The sequence below is a fragment of the Juglans regia genome, chromosome 15 (assembly GCF_001411555.2).
Source record: "Juglans regia cultivar Chandler chromosome 15, Walnut 2.0, whole genome shotgun sequence".
Lineage (NCBI taxonomy): Eukaryota > Viridiplantae > Streptophyta > Magnoliopsida > Fagales > Juglandaceae > Juglans > Juglans regia.
In genome coordinates, this window is record NC_049915.1 from 20,001,318 (window position 1) to 20,019,189 (window position 17,872).

Sequence of the window (17,872 nt, forward strand, 5' to 3'; positions counted from 1 at the left end):
TAATTAAAGTAGTATTTTTTAATAATGTTCTACATTTATTTTAATTTTTAAAAATATTTAAAAGTATTCAAAAAATTTATGTAAAAAATAACTTAAAAACAAACACATGAAAAAACACATGCTAAACCCCAGCAGAAGCCCGGTGGCTCTAACATTATCCTTTTATATATATATATATATATATATATATATATATATATATGGCAGTAATCCCGCAAGCTATCCATTAATTCCTTCGATCCATATGTCCTGCTTCTTCGTCGATCATCGATGTCTTCAATGGATCCGGAGATGTTGATCAAGAGATCTCTTGATCAACAAATCTCTAGAGATTTGTTGAAAAAGGCGATGATGGGCCAATGGAATGAAGTTGTGGAGATATACAAAAAAGAGGCATGGACTCACAAGGAAAAGATAACAAGGTCAGGAGAAACAGCATTACATATTGCCGTCTCCGATGGTCAAAAAGAGATTGTCAAAGAACTTATAGAAGTAATAAAGTCTCAAACAGATGATCAGAATCATGCCAAGGAAGCTGTTAGTGTTGAAAACAAGCAAGGGAATACCGCTCTCCACCTTGCTGCATCAAAGAAGGAGCCCAGCATGTGCAAGTCCATAGCAGAAGTTAATTCATCATTGGTGGGTTGCCGTAATCATGAAGGAGAGACTCCTTTTTTCTTGGCAGCGTTCCACGGTAAAAAAAGAGCATTTCTTTGTCTTCACCAAATCTGTGCTAAAACCAATCAGGTTGGCTACTATTATTCCGCCAGGAAGGATGGTAACACCACTCTTCACTGTGCCATTAACGGAGAACATTTTGGTGAGTATTATTTATATATATATTTATACATATATATTCATATATGTATAGTACTGGATCGATCGGCAGTTAATATAAAAGCTGCATGAATGCTAAAACGTACATGTTTCATGTTGCACTACTTTTTGACAGATTTGGCATATCAGATAATTCACTTGTATCCGGATCTAGCAAACTGGGCCAATAAGAAAGGATTATACCCTCTCCATATACTTGCGGCCAAGCCTTCCGCTTTCAGAAGTGGCAAACCCCTTGGAGCAATATGGCATAGAGCCATCTATAACCGTAAGTATCTGTAACGCGCGAGTAATGCATGTATGCATATATATAATTTCTCACATATATATATATATATATATAATAGATAGCTGGAGAGAATTGTTAAGTCTACACACAAATCTTGCTCAAAGAATTACTTCACACATGATTGATCGATTTGGTTTAGTCTAATAATAAGTTAGATTAATTTTATAATAATAATAATAAAAAAACTTTACAATCTAATAGATCGCATTAAACTATGCTATATATCTGTAAATTTTTTTTGTGTAAGATTTTTGTATAGACCAAAAATTTATAATATTATTGGCATTATTCACAATGCATTTGATAATAATGAAATATATATTAGCGTGATTCACATGATCCAGTACTAATCCTGATTGTCTTTCATATTGCACGACTAATTAATTATCTTATGCACGTTGTTGTTATTTTGAAGGCATAGTTGTTGATGAGCTCAAGCCGGAATTACAGCCTGATCTCGAAGATGATATTCCAAATAATCATCCGAGGAGGGAATTGACGGGCTTCGTTAATCCATTCTCATGGAAGCATATGTTTGCTTGTCTTGGTATATAAAATATGAACAATTCTAGCTAGATACATGAGGTTAATTTAGGGCAGACATTTCAGTGTTTTGAAAAAATGTAAGACGGCCTACAGGTTGTTTTGTTGGCCCATGCAACTTTTTTCAAAAGGTTTCTTAATTAATATCCACATGAAATAATCTTCTATAAAATATAATTTAATTTATATTAAAATACTGCATGCGTGATATATATACTAGTTATTCATTTGCTATATATATATATATATACACACACACACACATACAGTTATTTAATTTGGTTTTTTTTCCTTAATTAGCAGTACCTAAGCCTCGTGGAACAAATGGAACTGGCGAAGGAATACACGATGATGATGAATTAGATCATTATACATATCCGACCACAGTAATAGATATTAATCTATCACGCGAATATTATTCAGGAACACATCATGATCATGGAGGTAAACAAAATAATTACATGCAGCTCTCAAGGGTAGCCGAGAGGCTAGGAGACAAGTGTGTGTGTGTGTTTTAATTACGTACTAATATTAATTAATATTGATGCATCTAATTTGAGTTTTTCAATCTTGCAGGCATCTTTTCTCGATTTTTCAAGTTCGCATATTCCAAGACAATGTGGATCATTTCATGGTCAATGGTAATCACTTCATGGTTTCTCTACATTTTTACCAGTCAATTCATGGGAATGTTGCTGTTACCATTTGGAATAAAAGGTACGTATATTAATGGCTATATGTTATAACAAATGTACGTATGTGCGTATATATAATTGGGGTAAAATGATCACATCGAATATTCTGTTACTAAATGACACAAATCTGAATCAATTATCGATCGTACGTGGTACGTGACATCAACGCCCTGGATGACGTACATATTATATATAATTCCTATGATTCATTAATAAAAATGATTAATTTGTACAAATACCGAATATTATACGTACAAGCTCTTTAAAAATATGTGCATGGACTCCATGAAAAAAAACTACTTTTCAAATATGGATCACTCTTTTTCAAAGAGTACTTTTGATCCTCATGCTTATGCGTCTGGAATTTGTACTTAGTATTATTTATTTATAATATTCATTGACTTTAATTAACTATAACTTGTACGTTATATACAAAGTATCATGATCTAATGTGCGGACGCTATATACTTAATTATAGGCTTTCTATGATATATGGTAATTTTATATATATATATATATATATATATATATATATATATATATACTGTGATATCATGGCCGATAACGTATAGTTGCTTATTATTTTATATTATACCATAATATATGAACAGTAACTCATACGCGATAACCATACACTTGTATATATGTCAACCGCGCGCTTATAATACACTAGTAGTACTTATAAATATAATTGATAATGAATATTATAATATATTCATAATTTACATTTTTTAATAGTATAGCTTAATGTATTTCTGATCTTGTATTGGCCGAATGCCAAACTAATTTGTGATTAATCGAATGACTATATATTGTTCTGTTAAAAAAAAGGGACATAAAAGACTTGTCTTGTTATCCATATAGTAATATATATATATATATAAGTTAGTTTTTTTAAATAATATTTTTAAAGTTTAAACTTTATAAGTTAATTTATAAATAGGTTAAGTGAGTTCAAACAAGGGTACTATCGAGCTTTGATTTGATTTCAAGTTGAGTTTAAACTCCTAAGTATGTTAATCCAATTCAAATAATTTTTTGAGTAGTGCTATTTGAAAGCCTTTACACCATACACTATCAACATGACATAATTTAATTGATAAGATTCAAATTTTAAATCTTATCTTTTAAATCAAATTATGCCATGTGGATGGTGTATAGTGTAGAGATATTCAAATAGAATTATTATTCTTCAAATATTCTAGCAATGAAATTAATATCATTTTTTAGTTAGGGCTCGATAACAAGCAAGTATCCAACCGGGCGGTTGGATTTAGTTAAGAATCTTAAGTGGATGCCCGCCCATATAACTTATGAAGACATTATTTTAAAAGGATGCTGCTATATGCTATCTAGCGTGTACCGTTGGCTGTGCCTCGTAGTCCAAATTGCATTTTTCTTCTTTCAAATATTTTTTAAATATCGTTAAATATATTTTTTTTTAAATATACTAATTTACTAATAGTCACTTTTTTAACTATTAAAAACAAAATAAAATATAAAATATAGCAGTCACAATGAGGGGCAAAACCATAGGGCATACTATCATTTTCCATTTTAAAAACCCTAATCTATCACACTTCATTTAGCCGACACATTCTTTCTTTTCACCCTCCTTTTCTTTCTCATTTTCTTCTTCTTCCATTTTTTTATTCTTTATTATCTTCTCATTGAATCCACACTGCTGGGTCTTTGGAGACTTAACATCGTGGGTCTCTCGAAACTCAACAATTATTTTTTTTTTAATTTTCCATATCATTGAATCCACGACCCATGATAGTGGCATGGGCCTATGCTGCTCAAAACCACGACACTATCATGGGTCTCTTTCAGATCTACACACATATTTGCACATATCAATGGGTGGTCAATATCTGGTTGATTGTAGGCCAAATTTTTAGATTTGTGACTTTTTTTTGGATTGGTGGTTGAGTTTTGTTTGATTGGTTTGTGGGTGACCAGCGAACGGATTCAAGAATGCATCATTTGTTAAAGAAGTGTTTTGCACCCCCCTTGTCTCTATGTCCGACTTGAGACAAGGAAGTTTGGTGGCCCGAAGTGCTGGAAAACACCTCCAATGCCTAAGTTAATTTCTGCTTCAGAGAGAGTGTGTGATAACATATAATCAAATTGTACCTGTATGAAGGCTTTTATACTTCCCACTTTTGGTGGGGTCACTATTCTTTCTGTACCTGGGATGTCCGCCCCTGCTCTGGTCGGCATGTCATCTCATTTAATGTGGTAGCCTCTGTCAGGGACATGGTCTTGACTCAAGCCAAGTCCTTGTGCCTAAGGGTGGCATCATGTCACATTCAAAGTGGCAGCCTCTGTTAGAGATGGGATCTCGACCCATATCGGGTCATTTAATGCTAGATGGTTGGAGGTGTGTTTGTATGGGTGTTATCCCATCTTTCCTATGCTAGTCTGTGCCTTTTTCTTCTCATACGTTGAGTATTTAATACATGGGCTTTTATGGTAAATCGGGTTGAGCCAAGCTCGACAAGGGATGAATTTGTCCTTCTAATTACCCTGCAATTCTTGTGACATGGGCTCGACAGGAATTTTTATTACCCATGACAGTTTTGTCCTTATCCTCATAAATGTCCTTGGCGTTACACATTCCCATGTCTCAGGATAGGGCACTAAGGCTCTGTACCCAAATCCTATCACGTCACATGAATTGTAAGAACTTTGAGCGACGTTTTCGTTCCTCGTACACTTGTCAGTCGCCCATTAGGGCTACTCGATCATCACGTATCCCTTATTTAGATCCCTTCGTGTTTTCTAAACGTCTTCTACCTTGACTCAGTTTTTACTTTCTTCTTCTGTCTGTTCTCTATCCGGAAGCTCCACTTTCCCTTTTCTTCTCATTGCTTCTTCATCCTGTCTTCAATGGCTCCTAGAAACACATATAGGCTTTCTTCACAGGGTTCGTGTTCCCCTCGCCGTGGTTGGGTCCTTAGACAAGCCCAAGTTTTTTTCCTGTAGCAACCCCTTACTATGAAGGGTGAGATGGTCCTCCACCACCAGTTCGGCGGACCTCAGGGTGCTAAGTGATACATATGGGGTGCTAGACTCGGTTGTTTTGGAAGTCCCTGGTTCTTGCGACTCAAAGGGGCTTGCTGAGATGGTCACTCTGCACACTAGTACCCATTCGCATGGGCTGAGACTCCCTTTATGTCGCCTCATCCATGACGTTCTGGATTTTTTGGGGGATGACCCTACCCAGCTAAACCCCAATGTATGGAGGATCTTGATGCCGTGTTACATTGTATGGCACAGGGTCGTGGAGCTCGCCAGCGAGGAATATCCAGATTTAACCACCTGAGAGTTTGAAGTTACTCATGAGATCCGATCCTTGGAGGCCAACATCTGTAGCTTCAGTTCCCGGTCCAAATATCGAGTCGCTTGATTTGAGGGCCGTCACTCCAACACTAAAAACTGGCAGCACAAATTCTTCTATGACTGGTGAAGGGTGGGAATTCCCTAATAGCAAAGTCACCAAGCAAGAGTTCCTCGTCTGAGCTATATGGGAGACTTTTCCTAATGAAAATGTGATTACTATGACTCTTTCTATGCGAGAGCAAGCTCGCATATAAATGGTTTACTCGAGTTGAGCAACATCAGGAGGAGGAATGGACTGATGCCCTCTTGACTAGAGAAAACAAGACCTTGTTGTGAGGGCAACGGGAGGCTCCAACACCGAAGGAAACTCGTGGCATTTCAAAGTCCAAACAAAGGGCTCCTCGTCCATCAGTAAGCCGATCGCGATAGGCCCCGCCACCCCTAGTCGTCCTAGCCCTTGTGATAGAAAATTCTCCCGACTCGGATCGTTTCGATGCTATTATGGAGCAAGCAAGGGCCGATCTGGTAGCGACATTGGATTTCGAGTTTCCAGTGCCAAACGCTTAGCCCGTTTCACCATCCTCATATCGCCCTTCCATTCCACCTGGCGACCAAGGGTCAACGAAAGTTCTCGACCATGACTAGAAAGATTTAGAGATGGCATTCTCTGAAGCCCTACTCAATCTAATTCCTAGTGTTTCCAAAGGCCCAACTCCCATGGAACATCTTGAGGAGGCTGGTAGAGCCCATGTTGCTTTGGAAAATTTCGCCCAGTCGGGCATTTCAATTTTTGAGGCGCCTTCCATGGTCTTTGATGATGAGGTGCCCGCCATGCTTTTTGGTTGTAAAGGTCTCTTTCATGATGATCCAGTGGCCCTTAGCAAGAGCAAGGTTTCGATTACCTTTTCTCCCTTCAAGAGGTATCTTCTTTGGTTCCTTCGCAAGGCGGGGATGAGGAGATGGACAAGCATGTCCTTTCGATCCCACAAGCAATGAACCTTCGTTGTGGTCGAGTGGCGAAATGGCCAATGATTCCAAACCTGTGGGAGCCTCGGCACTGCCACCGCCTCATTTTTGACCACTTTCCCTCAAGCCACTTTGTAGCTCAGGGTCGGCTCCTTGAGGAGAGGAGCACAATTCCTCAGGACGCTCCGAGCCCTCTAAATCTCATCTATCTCAGTTTGATACCGACAAGGCCAGGGCCAAGTCCGTACATGGGATGGCCAATTAGCTCAAGGATTTCCTCTCTTCGGTAAACTTTCCTGCTAACTCTCCTTTGATTCTCTTACTCTTTTCCATTACTAATTAACTTGCCTTGTCTGATAGGGGATTTATGATTTGTCGACTGACTTGGAGGAGGAGGATAACATACTGCGGAGCTATTTTGAGTAGGCTTATCGCAAGATAGTTAAGCTTAGGGTCAAGAAAGACCAGGCCAAGTGGGCTTTTGCCAAGGTCAACTGTTACAACTAGTATCTAGAAGGAAACATTGCTCGCCTTTGCAAAAAGGTGCTTGCCCAGGTGCCTTGCGGATGGGCTTGGGCCAATCAAAGGAGGAAGTGTCCCAAACAAACTTAAAGGTTGAAGCCCTGACGGGAGAGAGGAATCTGGAAAGGATTTGAGTGTCTTGTCTGGGCAAGGAGTTAGAAGAAACCCAGCAGCTTTTTCTCGACTATGTCGCCTCCTTCTCAGAAGCTGAGGATGCTCGATTGGATATGAGCTTCGAGCTCGACCGCCTCAAGGCTGAGAAAGAGGAGCTTGAATCGTGGGACGTGTGCTCCCGAGGGACAAGGATGTCATGGATACCAAGTATGCTATTGTGAAGAAAAAGATGAGCTCCTGCAAGAAGCAGGTGAAGGGACTGGAGTCCGAGCTCGCCTCCACCATTTAGGATCTTGCTAGGCTTTCCCCTCAGACCATGGCGGCTAAAAGGGTCCTTTACCGAGCCTGGGTTTTTGGGCATGCTCTGGGCCTGGAGAAAATGCAGTAGTATTAATTGTCAAACCCCCAGGTCAACATGAGGACCCTAGACTTAGGGATATTCAAGCCTTATCAGGAGGCCTGTGAGCTCCTCGAGTCCTTGGGTAAGTACTTGATGGCTGACTTCTTTCCTTGCCCTGCTGCCAAAAACTAATTTTTCGTTGCTATTGTTGTGTTGTTTTGGAAAATGTATACATTGTACATATATTTTGGCTCCCATCGTTTCAAGTGACATTCATTTTTTTTTTAGACTCTCATTGGTGTTTGTGAAGATGTGCATTTTCTGTTTCCTTCCCCTTTTTTTTTGGTGCACTTGCCATGCCCATTGATTTGAATGAAAGAACTATCGACCATTGTTTGGGAGTGGAAATACTTAGTCTCAAATGAACAAGCGGGAGATGGACTCAACCGCACTGGGTGGCAAGGAGAGATAGGACATTTAGGAGAGGTGTTCCCTCTTTTGTTTGCCGATGCAAGCGCGGAGCATCGACTAGATGACCAGGCAGGAGATGGATTCAACCGCGCTGGGTGGCGAGTAAAGATGTGACACTTAGGAAAGTGTTTCCTCATTTGTTTTTCAGTGCAAGCGTAAAGCATCAGCTTAGATGACCAAACGAGAGATGGGCTCGGTCGCCCTAGGTGGCAAGGAAATATGAGACACTTAGGAGAGGTGTTCCCTCTTTTGTTCATAGGTCCAAGCGCAGAGCATCAGCTTAAATGACTAGGTAGGAGATGGACTCGACTGCGCTAGATGACAAGGAGAGATGAGACACTTAGGATGTGTTGTCTCCTTTGTTCGCCAGTGAGAACGGGGAGCATCAACTTAGATAACCAGGCTGGAGATGGATTGACTGCACTAGGTGGCTCCCAAGATTTTTGTGTAGTGGTAAACATTTGATTGTAAGAAATGAAACATAGAGGGGTACCATAAAATATATAGCAATTCTATTGAGTTTGCGAGGTGTGCTTACACAAGAGTGTCATATTTCTTGGGGTGTTGCACCCTATTCCCTTCGTCATCCTTTAGTCAATGAGCTCTGGGTAGCGGGCTTCCCTGATAGTCCCCACAGCAAGAAGGAATTCATCCTCTTCGACCATGCCCACGTCCTTCCTTGCCTTTTGCTCAGAGAATGCTTCACTTAGTGTAATTAGTTACAGGGGCTCGTTGGCTCCTCCTTGCTTTTAGGCTTCGCCCTTCCCTAGCGTCTGCCGCTAGTTTGGTGAACTCGGGCAGCGGGGAAGGAACTTGCTTCTTGATCCCTACCACGTGCATGTGCTTTTCTCCACCCTTCAATTCCTGCATGTAAAATTCTCTCCTCACCACCTGCTCGCCACGCATTTTACCTACACTCGTTTCTATTGAAAATTTTAGTTTCAGGTGGTATGTAGAGCTTATGACCTTTAGATTGTTCAGAGTCAGCCACTTGATTATGGCATTGTATGAGGAATGGGTCTTGACCACAAGGAAGCTTGTCATCATGATGGTAGTGTATATTCTGAACCTAACCATCATAGGTAGGGTTATGCAACCCATGGATTGTACCATTTCTCCTGAAAATCCCTTCAATGGGTTGGTGACGAGTGTAACTGGTTCTAGTCGATTCCCATTTTGATGAACACTTTCAAAGAAAGAATGTCGGTTGAGCTCCCATAATCTATCGTTATCTTCCTAGTAGTGAAGTTGGCAACCAACATCGTCACTACCTGGGCATCGTTGTGTGGGTAGATCACCCCTTCATGGTTGCTTTCATTGAAGGAGACGGTCGTCGTCTTCTCAGTCTAGGCTTGTTTCGTTGGTCTTCCAACGCTAAAAGTGTCCTCATACCTAGGGTTGTAAATGAATCAATCTGTTCGATAGTCCACTCGGTACTCGTCTGGTTAAACTTAAATTGAACTCGACTCGTGAAAAAAAAAAGCTCACCCGTGAAAGCATATACTTGCTCAATTAGCAAATGACACATACCCGCTCAATTAGCAAATGACACATATCCGACTAAATTTGACTCGACTTGAATAAAATTCGTTAACACCCGTTCATTTATGCCCGAGTCAGCTTGTTAGCTATACTCGATTAAAACTTATTCATATATTGATACATATATACATACACCTATGTATATACTATGTATATATACATATATATGTGTATTAACTAATAATATAAGCATAAAACTTTTATAATTAAATATATAATATGTATCCTAAATCATAGTTATATTTTATAATTTGTACAATAATTAGTTGATAAGATCTAATAATTTCATATACTAGATGTGTGAACCATAAATGAAATAGATATATGCAATCATATTATGTATGTATTAAAAACTTGTGTAAACATATAATATATTGTTATTATAGATAAATATCAACTAGTTACATATTAATTATTTGTAACTTTTTAAAATCTTATAATTTAATAAAGGTTCTACTTATTAATTGTATATAGTCAATATTAGATTTTTTATTTTTTCTTTATCTAATTTATTAATTATTAAATATTTTTCAAAAAATAAATAAAAAATAAACAACTTAAGTTGAGCTTGAGCTTGTTTTTGGGATGAGCTCGAGTTGGGAGTTGGGAATTTAGCTTACCGAGTCAAGCTTGAACAATGATTAAGTAAAAATCTCGAACTAAAAAAAAATTAAATAAAAGTCTCGAGCTCGAGCTCGAGCTCTAATTTTTTGAGTCAATTTGAGCTCAGCAAGCCAAAAACCGGCTCAACTCGACTCGATTACAGTCCTGCTCGTACCTTCCTTTGTTGGCGTATGCCTTTCTACCGGATGTAGACACGACTCTCTCTCGAAAAATCCCCCAGCAATAGTTCAGGTTTCTCCTAAAGGGATGTTGTTATGATTTTGGCGTGGAACCCCGCGCCGTGGGGGGGTGGCTGCGGGGGGGTGTTTTCCGTTAATGTCTTAAATTCCGTTCCCGTGATCATTCTAGTTTAAGTACTGGAATGGAATATTTTAGTGCCAGTGTACTGTTTTAGGATTAATTATATATTATATATAAATATTTATATGTATATATAAACTAACTAAGAATAAATACATTTATATATATATATATATGTAAGTGTATCATGTATATGTGTATATATATGGAAGAATTGGAGATTTATAAAATGAATATATGTTGAAAAAATTAAAAACTTAAGTTGAGACAAAAACAAAGAAAAAAAAATAGAGAAATTATTAAAAATAATGATATTTAAAAAAGGAGGGAATGATGCGACATATTTAAAGTTACAAAAAATTAAAATTATATAAATACATTTTATATTCTAAAATCAATTAAATACCATCTAAATTTAAAATTTACAAAAATACCATTCAAGCACAAAAAAATTACGAAAGTAGTTCGAAACGAAATAGGGATTGAAATGCCAATTCCAACTGGAATGGCCGAAATTTGACTGGAATGGCCGGAACAAACCGAAGCAAGCCGAAATTTGGAGTGAAACGAAATGAGGAGGTATAGTGTGCCAGATACTACACCGGAATGGAAAATTCCTACCGGAACGAGAGGAATGGAACGAAACGGAATTTAAAACTATGTTCTTCGTGCCTCTCCCTATGGTCCTCCTCGACATCAGGCTCTCTCTCCTGCTGTCTCTCCTCCTTCACTCGTTCCCTTCGTGGTCTACTTGCCTAGCTCCCCATCGTCTTGCATCTCTTCTATCCTTCGTTTCAAATGATGGAAATCCTTGGTTCAGTGACCTTCTATATTGTGGAAAGTGCAAAACCTACAAGTTCTCTAACCGCGATCGTCATTGCCTCGGGGTCGTTTCTCGTTGTTTGTTTGTACACTCATACTCGAGTGTGCTTTCCTGGAAGAAGTGTCATCGCCTTTCCTTTTCTCATACTGCCCCTTCCTCGTTTTCGACTCTTTTTCACGTGCTCCCTTACTTGTGCCTCTTTTGTCCTCGTTCTCTAATCGCCCCCCTGGACCTTCTTGGGATGGTCAAAGCCTGGAGGGTGTCCTTGGCATTGACAAAATCATCTGCCTTGTCCATGAATTCTCGCAGCGTTGTAAGGGTCTTTCTCACCAATTCGACCATGAACTGTCACCCTGGCGCGTTGCTAACGTGATCTTCTCATCCTAGTCATCAGTTGTAAGGCGGTCCTTATTGAACCGAGAGAGATAAGCCTTCAAACGTCCATCCTCCAACTGGGTAATCAACTGTCTACCCAGTTCCTCTAAAAATGGTGCTTGGCTGCAAGGCCCAAAACCATCCGCTAGTCGTTCCTTTGAACGTTAGGGGGAAAGCTTGACACGTAATCTCCTCGAGAAAATCGTGGAGCTTCATGTGAGCCTTGAACGACTCCAGATGTTCGACTGGATCCTTGGATCTGTCGTACATTTCAATCTGCAGGACCTTGAATTTCAGCAGGAGCGGGACTACCATAACCTTCGTGCTGTAAGGGAGTCTTGTGCTGCTTAACAATTGGTCAACCGAGGATGATGCTCCTAATTTCTTAGCCATTTCCTCATACTTTCCATGAGGTTATGTAACTCAAGGTGCATCTTTTTATTTTCCTCGTCGTCCTCGGCGGCCCTTCCTGCACCTCATAACTCTACCTAGATTCGGTAATTTTGGCTCATGCCAACGCTTGTCCCAGATCTCGCTTTCCTTTGCTTAAGGATCTCATTTTCTCATTGGAGACTTTCCATTTCTGACGCTGTCTTTTTCATTCGCTCCTACATTTTTGCAAACCCTCCCTCCATGTTGGTTGAGGTAGCTTCCTGTTCACGAGGTGCTTGGACCACAATGTGGTAGGCATATGAAATGCACATTAATTCTACTTAATGGATCTCATCAGCGATGCTAATTATTAAGGACGTGTTTCGCACCTCTCCTGTCTCAGTGTTCGACCTGAGACAACGAAGTTTGGTGGCCTAGAGTGCTAAAAAACACATCTGATGCCTAAGTTAGTTTTTACTTCAGAAAGAAAGTGTGATAACATATCATGAAGTTGTACCTGAATAAAGGCTTTTATACTTCTCTCTTCTAGTGGGATCACTGTTCTTTCTATACCTAGGGTGTCCGCCCTTGCTCTGGTCAGCATGTAGTCGCATTTAATGCGACAACTTCTGTTAGGGACAAGGTCTCGACTCATGCCAAGTCCTTGTGCCTTTGGGCGGCATCACGTCACATTTAACCCTTATCAGAGATGAGATCTCGAACCATATTGGGTCATTTAATGTGGTGTGGCTAAAGGCGTGTCCATGTGAGTGTTGTCCCATCTTTCTTGTGCTGGTTTGGGCCATCTTCTCGCCATACGCTGAGTCTTTAATACCTAGACTTTTAGCTTTGGTAAATCGGGTTGGGCCCCGCTTGGCGGGAGGCGAATATGTCTTTCCACCGTTCGTTGAATGGAATGGTGTGCGGGCAAATGTGTAGGTTGCACCACTACTTTTTGCCACAAATTGGGTTCTAAAGAATGGTATTTCGAGCCGACAAAACAATTACATCCCTAACTGTGGACATTTTATATGGAGGAGAATATATCTTTTATCTCTCCAAAAAATTGTCCCAAAATGCAAAATTGTTTTAGTGAATTTAGTTGTAATTAATTGTATATCCAGTGCAGACCAAATTATCAATGCTACATTGTCACATGCATATATAAGCTGCCACCAACATATAATATATCAGTATATGTACACATGATATATGTACATGTGCCTATATTCATTATTAATTTGTTTAAATCTTATATATCTATGTACATATTAGAATAATCTTAATTATTATGTTGATTAGGATATAGCAGGAGAAGAAGAATGGAGCATGCGATCCGGAGTTCTTATTATGTCAAACAGAAGCACACATGGGCCGTTCAAATCATGAACATTCTTTTAGAGCGTACCACAGACTTATACCAAGCTGGTTTTGAAACATGGGCAAACGTAGGCGAACACGGAGATCGGATTAATGATCATGAATCTAATGAGCGCTCGCGTGCAGAAGGTATATATTATAAGAATAATTATAGTTAAAAATCTTTATATCACATATCATTTTAATTTAAAAGATAAATTTTAAATTTTATAAATCAAATTATACCATATAAATTATAATTTCAAATACCTCTACTCATATTATAATTGCACCCAGCATTAATCTTTGCAACGTAACATCGGAGTTCTTTCGTACAAAAAACTTCGGGCCAGTGAAATATTGACCCCTTATTTATACTTAAGCAGGCCCAAAAAGAATTTATATTTTAAGTGCAGTGCAGTGCAGTGCAGTTTAATTATATAATAATTGTGAATGCATGCATGCAGGCGTGTCATTGGCAGATCAGGACAGGGAGACTCCCATACTAACTGCAGCTAAATATGGTGTCATTGAAATGGTAGAGAGAATCTTAGAACTATATCCCATTGCCATATACGACGTGACTTCAGTTACGAACAAGAATATAGTGCTTTTGGCTGTGGAGAAGAGGCAAATACATGTTTATCAACTCTTGCTACAAAAAACTATCCCTAGAGACAGCGTGTTTGGTCATGTGGATGAGGATGGGAATAGTGCCTTGCATCTCGCCGCAAACCTTCCACCCAATACGCCTGGTATGATTCCTGGTCTGCAAATGCTCTGGGAGATCAAGTGGTATCAGGTACGACTTTCAATTTATTGGCATACATCCCAATATCTGTACTAGCCATGTACTACTTGCTACTTTTTAAAAGGAAAACTCATTTTGTACCTCAAACGACAACTCATTTTTTAAAGAAAAAATTACTCCAGTTATTCACAAGAGGTTTAGGCAGCTTATGTTTGTCGATATAACTTTTTTTTTTTTTAAATATTTTCAGATATTACATAAATAAAAAATATTTTTAATTTTTAATTTTTAGCCTTTTTTATTTAATCATTACCTAATCATTATAATTTTCTACACTTTCAAACAAAACTAAAAATAATACTATTTTTTCAAATTTCAAAAAAAAAATTATATTCAAACACTTTTTAAATTATATCCAAAACTTAATAAAATATTTTAACTCAAATTATTTCACTATTATTAATAAATATACTAAAATATTCTAAATATGCTTTATTTCTTCATAATGTGGACTCGGCCCCATCTCCCACGACCCGTTTTTAGAGGCTTTTGACTATTTGTGGGCCAGAACCTGTTTTAAAGGTCTTTTCGGCAATTTGTGGGCCCATAATATGATTTTCAGCCAAAATCTAGCAAAATATATAACTACAAATTTTGAAAATCTAAAATATATAAAAATAAACTTGATCTCTAAATATAAATTAATCTAAAACTAGTTCAAGTTCTAAATAAACATAATAAAGTTGCTAACTAATAATTCTAAACTATTGCAAATTAATCTAAAAGTATTACATATAGTTTAAATAATTTAAGAATAACAAATCTACATCACAAAAAAAAAAAAATGAAATAAAGGTAACAAATCCAACTTAGTCCTTCAAACCCCCATTATTCATTAAAATCTGAAAAAAAAAACGAAGAAGAAGAAGAAGAAGATGAAAATGAGAATATGATGTCAAAAAAGAAAATAACTTCAATTAGGAAAGAAGAATAACATAAGTGCGAACTACAAAGAAAATTAACAAACTATTAGCCTATCAAACTGTCAATGTGTGGACGAAGTAGATTCCAATAGATTGAATCTCTTCCCAAATCTGTCTCTATAGCAATTGAAGTCAAAATTACTTTTTATTAATAAATATAAAACAATGTGAACAAAGAATGAATTAAGATCAATTACTACTTCCTGTGTAATCAACATTTTCCTCCTCGTAACTCTCTGCATAGTCTACCACCTCTTGAACCTAATTTTGCTTTCCTTTTATCCAATTGTGTTCAAATCAGAGCCCCCACGTGCTAGGAGACAATTAACTCCTAATTAAATCCAATATCCGCCCCTCAATGCTAAATGCAGACTCTGAGGTTACGGTAAAAATATGAATGACCAAAATATTACGAGCTGTCTCTTCAAGACAAGCTATTTGACGAAATTTACCTTCTACCAACCTAAAATATCAAATTCCTCCACATATAAGTGTAACTCTGTCAACAAATGTATTTCGAAGTTTGAATGGTCGTCTAAACTCTTTTTTAGCTTGTGGGTATCGCCAAACCTCATACCCCACTTATACTTTGTTGGCTTATTGGCTTCAGTAAAAGGCAATACGGTAGATGGAGGAACTTCGATATTAACCATTTTGAATGCAACAAACTTATCATACAACCTATTGAGGGTATCCTTAACCCTTAACCCTTAACATCCACCCATCCTTGCAGCTGATGTTTTTCAACTCATACACCATTCCATCTTTTTGGTACCTCTAGTCAAGAACAATTGAAACATATAACAAAATGTTGATCATACTCGAATCTCCATAATATTTCTCAGACTTGAGTCTCATGCTCAATGCCACAATACGTAAACTAGGCTCAACACTTCAACAGATTTCATCCAATTGCTCATTTTCCTGACAAACTTCTTGATAACATTCATTTGATGCGACATACAAAGAACAATAAATGGTGCATGCGATGTCATAAAAAAGGTCAAGGATTCAGTAAGGACTCGGACATTTTTTCAATCCACATCTATGGGTTGCCTTGATCTCCCTTCTTCCTCATCAAAGTGACAAACATATATATTGCATGTCTTCATCTCCCTTGGCATAAAAAACCTTTCTATACTATTTGGCCGTTTCTACCGTAAAAAATGTTGAGTTCCATTTTGTAGGAACATCAAGGCATAACATCTTCTTACATTCAGGACCCACAGTATGAACAGTCTTGAACTTCTCAAGTCTAGTTGGTAAAGATTTCACAAATCTCATTGCATTTCTTACTCTTGCACCTGACTCATGAACACCTTTCAGACCATTGGTCATAATAAGATTAAGGACGTGTCTACAACATTGAATATGCAAAAGGTCACCATCCAAGATGAACATATTTCCCCCTCTAACCTTATTATTCAATACTCAAGTGCGGTACTATTAGAAGAGACATTATTCACCATAATTGTCACCACTCACTCTAAACATCAGTACTCCTTTGTTCCGGACATCACCGTTTTCCCAATGGTGCTATCTTTGTAGTTGATTAAATAAAATGCGGGTGGGCAAGTGTATTCTGGGTGGGTGTGGATTCTCACCTGGCACCCATCAGCATTTGTTTTTCTTTAAAGAACCATTTGTCTGCTTGCCAATTGATTCAAGTATCGGGTGGGGGTGCCGAGCAGGCCGAATGCGAGTACCTGCCCAGCACCCATAGCTACCTGCAGTGGGTGGCCCGCCTATTTTTCCTGTTTTTATTTTCAATTAGATTTTAGTTAGAGCATTTTAGATAACTGGGTTAAAAGTCTAAAGGACATTTACGTCATATATATGTAACCAAGTCAATCGAAGGGAAGGTAGAGATTGAAAGATAACTCGGTTGTTTTAAGGTATCATATTTCTAGTTTTGATAACTAAATTGGACGGTAAAATGAGATTATTAATAGGCGGCTTAACCAATTGACATGCTTTGTTTGGTGCAGTTCGTAAAGGACTCCATGCCACCCTACTTCTTCCCCCTCCACAATAAGGAGAACAAGACACCAATAGAAATGTTCACCAAAAACCACAGGAAACTCGTAAGAAGTGGTGGAAAATGGCTAAGCAGAACGTCCAACTCCTCGTCTGTTGTCGCTACACTTATCGCCAGTGTGGCCTTCGCCACTGCTACCACTATACCGGGAGGCTTGACGCAGGATTGCGGCACTACAATGTACGGAAACCAGCCCGCGTTCTCCATCTTCGCCATCTCATCGCTACTTGCAGTCTTTTTCTCCGTCGCTTCGGTGGTCATGTTTTTCACCCTCATTTCATCACATTACGAAGCCAGAGATTTCAGCAGTAATTTGCCGAAGAAGCTGTTGATGAGTTTAATGACTCTTTTTATTGGCATAACTTCGTTGCTGATATCCTTCTGCGTTGCACATTTCTTTCTGCTACAGGATAAACAGAACAATGAGGCGTGGGTATTGTATGCAGTGGTGGTTGCGTCGGTAATTTACTTGACTATAAAGAATTCTTCAGTGTTTTTAAATCTTATGAGGGTTACTTTCAGCGATGTGCCGGAGCGCCTCTACGAGGATGATGTTTAATGTATTTGTTTATATTTATTCCAT

General features: G+C 38.3%; 1 protein-coding gene across 1 annotated transcript; it reads left to right on the forward strand.

The window, feature by feature from the left end:
- Positions 1 to 270: 270 nt before the first annotated feature.
- LOC109000680 lies at positions 271 to 17,868 on the forward strand. Its single transcript, XM_018977648.2, has 8 exons — positions 271 to 820; positions 953 to 1,105; positions 1,542 to 1,673; positions 1,973 to 2,113; positions 2,246 to 2,386; positions 13,461 to 13,667; positions 13,985 to 14,319; positions 17,240 to 17,868. Exons 1-8 carry the CDS (start codon positions 271 to 273, stop codon positions 17,846 to 17,848), a joined length of 2,268 nt encoding a protein of 755 aa, XP_018833193.1. The 3' UTR covers positions 17,849 to 17,868.
- The last annotated feature ends 4 nt before the right edge of the window (positions 17,869 to 17,872 follow it).

What these genes read in the sequence shown, in the direction of transcription:
- LOC109000680 (XM_018977648.2), top strand. Translation starts at nt 271, where the DNA reads ATGTCTTCAATGGATCCGGAGATGTTGATCAAGAGATCTCTTGATCAA. An exon ending in AACACATCATGATCATGGAG is followed by an intron (nt 2,114 to 2,245) that starts GTAAACAAAATA and finishes TCAATCTTGCAG; the next exon opens with GCATCTTTTCTCGATTTTTC. An exon ending in TGAGCGCTCGCGTGCAGAAG is followed by an intron (nt 13,668 to 13,984) that starts GTATATATTATA and finishes GCATGCATGCAG; the next exon opens with GCGTGTCATTGGCAGATCAG.